Source organism: Monodon monoceros, unplaced genomic scaffold, assembly GCF_005190385.1.
Source record: "Monodon monoceros isolate NGI ecotype Baffin Bay Population unplaced genomic scaffold, NGI_Narwhal_1 Super_Scaffold_17, whole genome shotgun sequence".
Lineage (NCBI taxonomy): Eukaryota > Metazoa > Chordata > Mammalia > Artiodactyla > Monodontidae > Monodon > Monodon monoceros.
This window is the reverse complement of record NW_021703773.1, coordinates 25,445,010-25,458,086: the sequence shown is the minus strand read 5'-3', so window position 1 is coordinate 25,458,086 and position 13,077 is coordinate 25,445,010. Positions and strand designations below refer to the sequence as shown.

At 41.1% G+C, this 13,077-nt stretch overlaps 1 protein-coding gene across 1 annotated transcript in view; it reads left to right on the top strand.

The window, feature by feature from the left end:
* CSMD1 (CUB and Sushi multiple domains 1) overlaps nt 1-13,077 on the top strand; it is a 1,429,265-nt gene that overhangs the window by 1,363,467 nt on the left and 52,721 nt on the right. The window contains exons 51-52 of the mRNA XM_029226263.1: nt 1,794-1,988; nt 7,593-7,766. Coding sequence (XP_029082096.1) covers nt 1,794-1,988; nt 7,593-7,766 — 369 coding nt within the window. The remainder of the gene's footprint in view (nt 1-1,793; nt 1,989-7,592; nt 7,767-13,077) is intronic.

Sequence of the window (13,077 nt, the reverse complement as noted above, 5' to 3'; positions counted from 1 at the left end):
GTGTAAGCCAACATTGAAACCTTCTTGGCAGAAACAGAGTTTATAAAAGATAGTTCAGTAATTAAAAACCATCAAGTTAATTCTAGAAACACAGCTTTGATGAAATGGATTTTATTTGAAAATTTAAATTAGATTTTTAAAAATTTATTTATTTATTGTTATTTTTGGCTGCGTTGGGTCTTCGTTGCTGCACGCGGGCTTTCTCTAGTTGAGGCGAGCAGGGGCTACTCTTCGTTGCAGTGTGCGGGCTTCTCGTTGCAGTGGCTTCTCTAGTTGTGGAGCACGGGCTCTAGGCGCATGGGCTTCAGTAGGTGTGGCTCGTGGGCTCTAGGCGCACGGGCTCAGTAGTTGTGGCGCACGGGCTTAGTTGCTCCACGGCATGTGGGATCTTCCCAGACCAGGGCTCGAAGCTGTGTCCCCTGCATTGGCAGGCTGATTCTTAACCACTGCGCCACCAGAGAAGTCCCAGATTTTATTTGAAATATGCAGCAGGATTGAAATTGAGTTATGGATTTGTCAGTTTAAAGACATTAAAGTCTTTTCAGAAATGGCAATCATGCCTGAAATTCTAAGGTAATCTGGTTAGAAAAAAAAATTATTTATATCACTAGGTAGAACACTTGACTATCCATATAAATTTTGGATAATTGTTTTACCTAAAAAATACCTGAGAACTCTATCTAAGGATTATTTCTAAATTAGAAAAGTCTTTTCACATTTTAAACCTTGTTGATATTATTATTGCAATAATACCAAAAAGGTCTATTTTTTCTGTTTATTTGCACATAGTAATGGTAAAATTACCAAGAGAAGATTAAATGGGATTTTTGTAACATTTTGGATATGTCTGATTCAATTATAATGAACTTGTATAGAATTTATAAGTAAAATGTATTTATTAATATTATTCTGAAAAAAAAAAGTGGTCTCTTTAGCTGATTCTTCGAGGATCAATAAATTAATCAATCTGGTCAACTTTGTGGGTAGCTGACTGTGAAGGTTATTAGCTGATGTAGCTTCATAGTTAGGGAAGTAGAGTTCTAGTTCCTAACATTGTAAAATTAATTTTAAATATTATTGTACTCTTCAGAAAATATATAAACTCACATATATCAAACCTTGCATATATTTTCAGCATTGTCATAAATTACTTAAATCCACTCCGGTAGTATTGTACTATGGCTACTGCTATTACTACTGTTATTAAAAGTGTTGCTACTGCTCTTTATTAAGTAGCTACTATAATTCTAGTTCGCCTCCTAAGGACATGAATAGATTCTCTCCTTTAAGATTCGTTAAACACTTTTCTGTATAGTATTAGTGTGTGTGCGTGTGGATTTTGTGTGCCAGTAATAGAGCGTATTACGTAGGGAGGAAGGGAATGAGGGCATCTGATTTTCTTGGTCTAAGCTGGTTTTCAGTTACTCAATTACAATTTCAAGTTTCTCAGAGGATAGAGACAAATTAGAAGTAAGATTTTTCTATTCATGCCTACATTTACCTGATGATCATTTTCAATGAACCTCGAGACTTTGTGGAAGTGATTTATCCCTTTACATGTAATCCCACTGCAAGATTTCCAGTGCACTTGCCATGAGGCTGTGGAATGCATTTTGCATATGGGATCGTTTTTGTGTGGCTCTGTGGGTAGTAGAGAAAACAGCAAATACCAGGTGATGGTATCTCTTCTGTACAGCACGGTGAGTTTCATACAGGAGGCCTTTACCATGGAAAGCAGGCCTGGTCTGACCCCTTGAGAACAAAGTGATGATGTTAAGTGTGTTTCTTTCCAGCGGTCACTTGCCCTGGCATTGAAGCCCAGCTCTCAGAACATGTCACCTGGAGACTGGTGTCAGGATCCCTGAATGAGTATGGAGCCCAGGTGGTGCTGAGCTGCAGCCCCGGGTATTACCTGGAGGGCCAGAGTCTGGTGCAGTGCCACGCCAACGGCACGTGGAGCATAGGGGCGGAGAGGCCGAGATGCAGAGGTGAGTAACAGGTGTGCTCCTGACCTTGAGGCCATCCTGAATGACTGACAGCGATGACATCCACCTTTTAAGGGACTGTAATCTATCGTCCTATAGATAAATAGTGTAACCCAGTGGCATTTCTTTTCATTACAACAATGAACGTGTATTTTTCTTTTTTTTTTTTCGGTACGCGGGCCTCTCACTGTTGTGGCCTCTCCCGTTGCGGAGCACAGGGTCCGGACGCGCAGGCTCAGCGGCCGTGGCTCACGGGCCTAGCCGCTCTGCGGCATGTGGGGTCTTCCCAGACCGGGGCACGAACCCGTGTCCCCTGCATCGGCAGGCGGACTCTCAACCACTGCGCCACCAGGGAAGCCCATGAACGTGTATTTTTATCTGACGTACTTAAATATATGACCGCTGCATTAAGTGTTAAATGCTGTCTTTTTCTTGTTGACAATCATATTTTACAAATGTTGAAATATTAGAATACTCGATATTTCAGATCAGCTCAAAAACAAATCCAGGCCTGTATTTAAAAAGATCAATCTTATTCCATGCACTGACTATTCAGACCTTTTAATTAGGATCTTGGGAATGCGTGTATTTATGCTAAGCATATTGTGTTCTCAAATAATGACTGTCTTGAAAAGGGAGATTATTATTCTCGTAGGTACAAGATAAGCAGTTAAGCCTCTGAGTGGGTTTCATAATAAATATGAATAAATAGAAAAATAAAACAATATTAGCATTGTTCAGAGCACTGTTTGATTCAGACATATTTAATATAAAATCTTTAGTGGGATTGTTCACAGGAAATTATCATGCACAAAAACAAGCAGTTAGACTAGTGTCATATTTATAAAATACACAGCTTAGTAAGAATAAACCAGAATAAAAATGGAAAAAAGACAAAAGAAATAATGCTTCACTGTCTGTGATAATCATTCTAATTCCACTTTTAATGGAACAAATGGTAATAAAGTTCCCACTAAAGCTCTTCACCAGCATCACAAAGGTGAATCAGGAAGGGTCAGGACCTCTGTGAGGTCATAATCCAAGTGGAAAGCACCCCCAGGTCCTGGACAGCCCTGCCTGAAGCTTATTTATTAATGGTTCCCAAATCATTCCCCAAAAGTGTCCTGGTTTGACTGTTGTCTGGTCACTGAATTGGTACTGAGTTTCTCCATGTTAGAGTCTGAATTAGTGAGCTCGCTCCTTCCCACATCTGTCCCCACCAGGAAGCTCAAGATGTGACCTGGAGACTCAGTCCTTAAGTGCATAAGGAGCAGATTTTTTTTGTTTTTGTTTTTGTTTTTGTTTCTTGCAGTACGCGGGCCTCTCACTGTTGTGGCCTACTCCCGTTGCGGAGCACAGGCTCCGGACGCACAGGCTCAGCGGCCATGGCTCACAGGCCCAGCCGCTGCGCGGCATGTGGGATCTTCCCGGACCGGGGCACGAACCCGTGTCCCCTGCATCGGCAGGCGAACTCTCAACCGCTGCGCCACCAGGGAAGCCCAGGAGCAGATTTTTGTGAGCCCAGTCTGCCACTCTGTGGTAGCTTTTTCACAGAATAAACACCAGGTCTACATTTTATTGGAACTGAACCAATAGAATCTTCAAATGTATTGTCATCCAAATCATTGTTACAGCTAAGGAGCTGTATTTTTATTTATTTTGTTGTTTGCCTATGTTTTATCTAAGAATGGCCCAGTCCACAGGATCTCCTGGATCTAACTGTTTGGGTTACCTACCTGCTTAGGGGCTGGAAATGTTAGGAGCTCCCACTCTGCTTGTCCAGTTAGCTCCAGATGAAGAGATGACCTTTGACCACCTTCTAAGCGTATCCATAACAACTATGAAGTCAGCTGGGATAGTCACCACTTCTTGAAGAGTTTGTGTTATTCTGACTCTAGGATATTCCACCATGTCCATAGACAGAGCCCAGGTATCCAGGGGTGAAGAGGACAGGAGACCTTAGTCTCACTTTGAAACTGTTAGCTCGGCAGTCACCCATCTTTGAGGAGGAATGACTATCAATGGTTATCTCTCAAGAAACAAGAAAGCAAAATTAAAATTCCATGTCTGGGGGTGCCCATATAACCCCCCTAACACAAGGACTGTGTAAAAGCTGGAGCCTATTGCAATTTTCTTGTTATGTGTATTTATTTTTTGACTTACTGCTTTAAAAATTAAGAAAAATGTTTATCACAGAAATTCATGAATCAAAAAGAAATCATCTTTGCATTTAAAATTTTATACACATGGACCTAGAGAGCCACATTGGAATTTTGCTGTGTTATAGATATCCAAAGAACATTGAATTCTGGCCTGGACCTCTTTCCTAACTGCTTAGTTCAGAGCTCTCATAAGTTAGACCTGGGTCAAGCCGTGAAGTCGGCAGGCTGGTCTTTGATGACCTTCTATTTGTATTGATAATTGGGGATCTGCCTGGATTGATCATAAAATATCATGGGAGTATTTATCCTTCAGACTACACATTTCATCTGTATCATAGGAGACCACGGAGTGGACATTCTTATTCCATTCTGTGTTGGTGTGGACACTGGTCATCACTTAGAATGACCTAAATGTGAATTTTCTTGATAATATACTCACAAGTAAGTGTCCAGCCTGCATTAAGTAACTCATGTGACACTAACTACCCCAGGGACAATGATTTCATGTGGACATATTCACTTTGAGTGAGGCCTTCTTTCTGGCTTGATCCATGTATCTTGGCACTATCTCTCTTGGCCTACTAATCCAATTCCAGATTCTGGTCTATATGGCATGCCTTCACATACTTAAAAATAGCTATCATATGTCCTCTGAACCTTTTCTTCACGATTGGCAGCACTGCCCCATTCACATGTGTGTCATGTCATGTATTTGCTGCTCCTGTCTAACTGCATATTCACAAGGTTTTTTTCCAGGAAGAACATGTTTGAAATTACCTACTCTTGACCTTATTTATTTGTCACATTCACAAATAATATCTGTATTGCTGACAATAACATCCATAATCCTGTTGACTTCACAGGTTTGAGAAATGAACTGTCTCAATATGATTTCTTTTTCAAAGTAGAGGATTTCAACATGACTATAACTGTAGAATTGAAGGAAAGAGGAAAGAGGCTTTTCAGGGGGGTGAAGCAAAGCTTAGAATCCACAGTAATAATGAGAAAATACTACAGTATCAACAGTAAATCGGGCAGAGCTGGGGGCACCCTGAGTGTCTTCAGCTGAGCATCCTCTGCCCAAGACACACATCCTCTGTGCAAGACACACTCTGAGAATTCAGAGGAGACAGTTGACTGTGCGTATGAATATATATTTAACAGAAGAGAAAACAGCAAACTTATTGACTTTATTCTTGAAAACTTGATGGGAGAAAAGAACACGGAAATAAAGCTTTCCCTTGGATGTTTGACACAGGTTTTTGTTTGTTTGTTTTTTAGGGGAGAGGGGTTTTCCCTTTCAATTAGGGGAACTTTTCAGATGGGTGCTGCCTACCTCATTAACGTGTTGGGTTTACTGCCAATCAAATCTCTACGACTGAGACCCCATTATCCAGCTGCTGAAAAGCTAATATTTGTTCCATTAGTTCTTCTTTATAGTCTAGTGAACCTTAGTAGCGGACAAGCCTAAAATAGTTCCGTCACCACGATATTTTGAACAGAGGCTAAAAGAATAGAAGAGAGTCAGCCTTTCTGCTAGTCCACCATTAACGGTGTGTCAAGACCTCAGAGAGGAGGTGTGCTCAGACCTCACTGCTATTTCACACTTCTTACTAAAAGCTGAGGTTTCAAAACACGGTCCAATTATCCTGAATGGCTACAAGTGGATCTTTAAATATCATAGCTCAGGGTGAAGTTCATACTATGTTTGAGAAGAGGCTTAATGGAAAGTTCATAACTAATTGTAAAAAATCTAAATCCGACTCAAATCCATTGACATTTGGTAGAGCAAACATGTTAGCAGTATCACTAAATGCATAAGATATGACCCTGTAAGAGTTTAACAATCCTGCAAACTAAGAAATCCTCATGGTTCCCTCCACAACAATAATGTTCTGATCATGACATACGCTAGAGCTGAACTTCGCAAATTTTTGGTGAGCAGTGCCCCTAGAACACACATTTCCTGGCTGTGTCTGTCTGTCCGTTTGAAATGGAACCAGGATTATGTGTCTTGGAGTAAAATCAGCTTGATTCAAAAGACTGGTCTAAATGATAAAATTTTCTTCACTTGAATTACCAGTAAAGGTCTTCAGACTTGGGATTCAGTTCCCTGAATAGGTCCTGAGATGGGCTTCACTGTTAGCGAACCGGGACCCAGCCCTGGTCAGGTGCAAGGCGTTGCTTTAGGTGCTCCCACAGTCCTCTCTTTGAATCCGCTGCACAGCCCTACCTGGCAGGTGCTGGTATTAACCTTTAGGAGATGAACCAGGAGGACTGGGAGACTTAGAGAAGGTGGCCGGCGCCACTGAGCTAGGAACTGGCAAAGCTGAGCAGAACCTGGCTGGGTAGCCTGCAGCCAGAATCTGTGTTCTTAATCATGACTTTTCGCTGCCTCCTATCAGTTTACTGTTAATAAGGGCTCAGTAATTTTTAGCTACATGGCAGCTTTGCCCTAAGCCCTTTACACATAAGAACTCACTCAGTATATCAGGAAGTCTTTATCACTCTTCTTAGAAGAGCTTTTCAAACACTTTCATTCTTACCTGTTAAAACACATTTCAGCCTCTGATGAGCAGTTGGCCTTGATGACTTTATGATTTCCTCCTTCCCTGAGATTCTACTGATTTCTTTGTGCTCAAACTTGTGGATTTGGAGGGTGCAGGGAGTCAGGTGGTATAACAAGTATCTATAATGAAAGTGACCATTGCATTCATCTCCCCAACTGGAGTTATCGTGTGGGTGTAAGTGGTCACGGTCAGTAATTATGCTGGACACACGTGTGAACTGGGTACCTACATCTATAATCACTTAAGGTCTAGATTTTATTTTTTTTTAATTTTCAGAAAGTTTGCACATGTCCTATATAGTCAGCATTTTTATGGAGTTCATGATCCCAACAACTTATGCAAGTAAACGAAAGAAAAAATGAACTCAGTCCTTCTGCTGCAGTGGGCATCCCGGGTTTAATTCCTCACTGCTGATGACTTTATACCAGCTGATGACTTTGGGAAAGACCACCCACTTTTCTTAATTCCTGCTACACACACATAGGTGTCTGGTAACTATGATGTGATTCTTGTGATTGGTGTAGACCGAAAAGAGGACAGAAAGCCAACTCATTTGACTGATTTGCTCGTGTGTGAATATGTTTGTATACTGTGTGTTTACTCAAGAAAAGTTTAGCTACCTGTGAGGATGAAAAAAATAGCAGTGGGTAAAGGAAGGGATGTTTTGGATTCCACCCTAAACCTTCAAGTTTTCATTTCGAGGATATAAGAGAAGAAAAATTAAGCTTCCTAGGTGGTGTGTCTATCTCACCCTTAGATGACACCCCTGCCCATGTTCTTAATGAAAATGAAGACTGAAGATTTTGTCGTTTTTAAACAAAAGAGCGGTCTGCAGACCTGAAATAATATTCACTCTGTTTTTCTTTTCCTTCTAGTGATCTCGTGTGGAAGCCTGTCCTTTCCCCCAAATGGGAACAAGATTGGAACAATGACAGTGTATGGCGCCACAGCCATATTCACGTGTAACACAGGCTACACACTTGTGGGCTCTCATGTCAGAGAATGCTTGGCCAATGGGCTCTGGAGCGGCCCCGAGACTCGCTGTCTGGGTAAATTAATCCATCATCGGGCACTTGTTTAACTCAAATAAACCTTAAAAATAGAGGATGGCTGGGTAAAGCATGGCACTGCTTGCCATAAATGCTCTGACAGAGTGTTACTAAATCCTACCTGGGTTTTTCTTTTTCTTCTTAAGAGGATATTGGGGGTAGGAGTTTATTAATTAATTAATTTATTTTTGCTGTGTTGGATCTTCATTTCTGTGGGAGGGCTTTCTCTATTTGTGGCAAGCGGGGGCCACTCTTCATCGCGGTGCGCGGGCCTCTCACTGTCGCGGCCTCTCTTGTTGCGGAGCACAGGCTCCAGACGCGCAGGCTCAGTAGTTGTGGCTCACGGGCCTAGTTGCTCTGCGGCATGTGGGATCCTCCCAGACCAGGGCTCGAACCCGTGTCTCCTGCATTAGCAGGCAGATTCTCAACCACTGCACCACCAGGGAAGCCCCTCTACCTGGGTTTTTAATGCTGCACTTTACAATATGACTTCTTCTTTAAGTATCTAAAGGGATTTTTTAAAAATCTGAGCAAAAAATGTGGGTCACATGTTGCCTTAAGTGACACAAAGACTATTTTATAGACTGCTGAGCATGTCACTACACTCAAATGCCATCATGATTTTAGAATGCACGAAAATAAACTTCAAAATTATCATACATTTTATCTTTTTAAATTTTTAAAAAATTATGTTAATAAGTTAGTGTGATATTAATGTCCGTCAATATAAGGACAATGAATTATTTAAAATTGAAAGTGTGCATAGTAACTTGATCTTCTTTTTCCCAAGGATTAACATTTTCTGCATGACAATTTTTTTAAAAATTGGGCTGAAAAATTTTCCGGGGAAAAATCTTGTGAATAAGTGCATGGAAATTGTTGAATAAGCAGCTTAGAGTACAGTGATTTCTGATGCTCCTTTTAGATCTCCAAGTAATTTGCAAAATATATAAAACTGCTTTCAGTCCTTTAGAACTCTCTCTGTGATCTCAGTAATTCTGTAATCACTTCCAGCAGTAGAAGCTGGAAGGTTTAAGCTTCTGAACCTCTGTGGGCTAGGCTTGCTTTAGGAACTAAGCCAGGACCAGTAAATTTTAAATAGTAATAATCTGTTCTTTTCACTGGAGAGAATTTGAGGAAACACTCAGGAGAATTTGAGGATGAAAGTAAAGTAGCAGTCCCAGAAAAATGCAACTGACGAAAGAAGGAGGTTTTCAGGCTTATCCATGAAATGACTTCCTTCAGATTAATACAAGACTTAGATCAGTGCTGCTCGAATACTGTGTGTGTGTATATTCCTGTTGAGTGTAGTCACTGTAGTTTTCAGCCGAGTGCTTCTGGGATTTTCTGAGCTTTCCTAACTGTTCTTGTTAGATTGGCCACTGAGTAGTGCTCTCCGTAAGGCAGCTGCAGTTGGGGTAGGTTTTCTCCGTCAACTGCAGTGGAACTTGGTGCCTTCGAAGGGGATTAGGTGATCTAAGAAATTGCATCTCCGCTATGAATTGTAAGATGGAAAGTAATAGCAATTTACATTTGATTAGTGCCTTATGGGATGAAGGTAGGGCAGTGGTAGCCTCAGGGGCTTTAAGTGTCAAGTTTAGTTTATGTAACTGTTGAATCATGGGACCAGCTCAAGCCTTACTGATTGCAAATAAACCTTTACCTGTTGTGTGGCATTCTTCTGACCGAAGGTTAGGACTTTGAAGTAGAAAGGATGAAATGCATATTGAATAGTTGGCTGGATGGAGAAGCTCAAAGGCATGGCCTCAGTGCTATGCAATATGGCTTAGACACTTTTTGGAAGAGGGAGTGCTCAGAAGGAATTTAAACTGAAAATAAAGAGGAAGAAAAATGTCCAGATTATAATGTATAAAACATTAGTGTTGTAGAACTTGGACACGGCGTGTAAAGAATAATACAACTGTAAAGACATGAAGTATTTAAAAGACACAATTAGAAAGGGGTGAGAAATGATGCATAGCCACATGTTTATAAACTAATGAGTAAAGAATGTGTAATAAGTTTAGTTTAAATATTTTAAAAGTTTATAAACATAGTCTCCCAGCTACCACTGAGACTTGAAGGGGTAAAATCCATAATACACAGCATATGGCAGGGAAGGATAGCTCTCTTCCTGAAAAATCGGTGGCTGTTGGGTAGATAATGTAGTGTAACCCAGCAGGAATACATGGCCACAGGACCCAGAGTGCTGTGCGAGACACAGCAGAGAATGTGGGGAGAAGAGCAAGAAGGTGGAGAACAGAGGTGATGTCTGTACTGGAGAAGATTATAAAACGCTCAGAAGGGGAAAGGGAAGAGGGGCTGTGATCCTAAATCTGGCACAGACACATGACAGAGTAGATGTTGGATTCCTCCGTAATCCAAACATTAACAAGATGCCCTATTTGGATATAGTAATTTGAATGGTGTTATTTATTGATGACTGAAAATGTGCATTTTGAGTTTTATCTTATTGAACTCTCATTAGGCATATTGTAAGTGCTCAGTACTCCTACTTGCAGATAAGAAACAAAACTTGGAGCTTAGGAATTTGCCCAACGTTGCAAAGCCAATAATATGCATCAAAAACAGCATTAAACCTAAGCAATTTGACCACAGAACACAGCCTTCTTAACATTAGGGTATATAAGTAGTTTTTTTTTTTTATAAGTAGTTTTTTACATTTTGTGCTACTTCACCAATATATTTATCTCTCAAAAAAAGAGATACAATAAAAGAGGCCATTATACTACTATGCTAATTCTGACCAATGAAGAGAAATTTGTTGGTTAACTGGAGGAGAAATGAGCCTTCGTGCTAGACTACTTACTCCCCACCCCAAGGCACCTGCACCAAGAGGGTGTTTAGTACCTAAGTGGCTCTTCGTGGATGATTTTGTTCTCCATCCTGCACGGTTCCTGGGCCTCTTGCTTACCAATCCCACTATTATTTTCTTTCCATTTCTTGTCATTTGAATTATTCCTTTGTATGTTTCCATGGTTTTGAATGTCTTAAAAGTCTGGGTTTCTACCAAGCTAAATGACCTTGGGTAACCTTTAGGCTCATGCGGACCCTGTGAGGATAAACTATATAGTCATGGAAGGAAAATGACTCACAGTGACGAAGGAGGTAATCGCTAGGGATACTTTCTAGAAATTCAGATACTTTGCAAAAATAGTCTATATGATCCCATGACTTCAACTCTAACAGAGAAGAGGCAGGACCCTTAAAAACCGAAACAACCCCCAAAACTCTGACTTTAAGAAACAAATCACCCCAATGTGGAGGAAATGGGAAATTACCCAAGGAAACAGAGACAGTTACACCAGATGTCTACAATGCATCCAGTTAAGAGAATGAAGTACACTTGAAGGGCCATGTCCTGAAGGACAGATCTGCCACGAGCTGGGAACAACAGAATTATTCAGGACCATGAAATGTAAGGCCCATGCATAAGTGACGTTTGAAATAAAACCCAAGTTCACTCATCAGAGTTGGTGTTAGAGGAAGTGGATGAAAGAAAGCAGAAGGGCTCGGCTTCCTCCTTATGCTGTCTTTTCTGTAAAGAATTATGATGTGAATATGAAGGCTAGAGAATCTTTTATATCAGACACTGGAACCCCAAGAAAGAGAAGGAGTCCATCAAAGAGAACTTCAGAGTTTCAAGTAGGGTTGAGTCTCCTGGCCAGGAGAGTCCCATCCAAGCAAGCTTCGGGTACCAGGGAGAAGATGGCCGAGTCATTGGCTCCTGTGGGATGTCATAAAAAGGAAGTACTCTAGGGCTTCCCTGGTGGCACAGTGGTTGAGAGTCCGCCTGCCGATGCAGGGGACGCAGGTTCGTGCCCCGGTCTGGGAAGATCCCACATGCCGCGGAGCGGCTGGACCCATGAGCCATGGCCGCCGAGCCTGCGCGTCCGGAGCCTGTGCTCCGCAACGGGAGAGGCCACAACAGTGAGAGGCCCGCGTACCGCAAAAAAAAAAAAAAAAAATTGCCTGAGGGACAGTACATGAATGATGTTCAGTGGATTGCTGTGATTTGGGAAGGAGGTTTCCAGGTGTTTGTTTCTCTCTCCTCACTCTAGTCCTTTCCAAAACATTTATTTAGCTCCTGGATGAGGGCATAACACTGCTAGCTGAAAGAGTAAGAATAAATATGTGATGACAGATTCAGGGAATCTTCAAATCGAATGGTAGGCCAAATAGATTTCATTAGACATAGGAAAATAATGGAAATAGTGTAAAATTTTACTCAGAGTAAAAAACAAAATAACTCAATGTACATGGTGAGGAGAAAATTATGAAATCATAGCACACACAGAAGGACTGGGTGTTTTGGACAATGGAAGGCTCGTTTGTGCGAAGAGATGCCTCTGACACTGATATTGTTTTGTGACTAGTCTCCATCTTGTTCCGTGAGCCTGGGTGGCCATATCTGGGGTGATCATTTCAGTTCTGTGAGACAGTTTACATGGGCTCTTGAGGAATTGAAATGTGTACGTGGTGAAGGATCTGGTAACCATGACACTGGAGGAATGTTTGGAAAACTTGTGATCCTAAGTTTGGCTGAGAGAAAAGTTAGGAAGTAATTAATATCTATTTTCAAATATTTAAAATAGTTGGTGGGAGAAAGAAGAAAAGAAAAAGAAACAAAAATAAAATTAATTAAACACATCTGCCAAGGGCAAGGACCGGGATTGCTAATGATATTAGTGAAAGAGCTCCATTCATTGGTTTGAAATAGCAGATGCTATGTACAGAAAAATAGTTTTCAGACCCAATATAAGAAATATTTTCCCTTATTTATTTTTTAACATGTGGGATCTGTCCAGAAATGCAATGAAGACTTCCTGTAGAAGGTGGTTGGCCACCTGGCAGGTTTTCGTCTGGGGCTCCATTAGACTCAGCTTTATTGATTCTACACCCACCATGCCTTCTCCATCACAATGCAAAATACTTTGGCAAAAACATTTTTCAAGTTGTGCGTGAGGTATCTTGATTATTTTTAGGGTTACTAGAACAAAAACGCTTTTGCCTGAGATTTTCCTTCTATTTCATGTGGAGCAGGGATCGCTTGTTTCTAGTTGTGGTACGATGGTTATTTCCAGTGGTTTCCGTCAGGGAAGAATACACAGGATTCCTTGATGATCATTGCAGCAAAAATGGCCAAGCATATGCACAGACGCTGCCACAGTGAGAGTCTTGTGATTGTTAATGGTAGGACAGCTGGATTTAAGGAGATGACGGGTGATTTTCTTTGTCTAACATTCGAGAACCTAATTATGCTGTGTTTGCAGGTACCTAGTCTGAATTC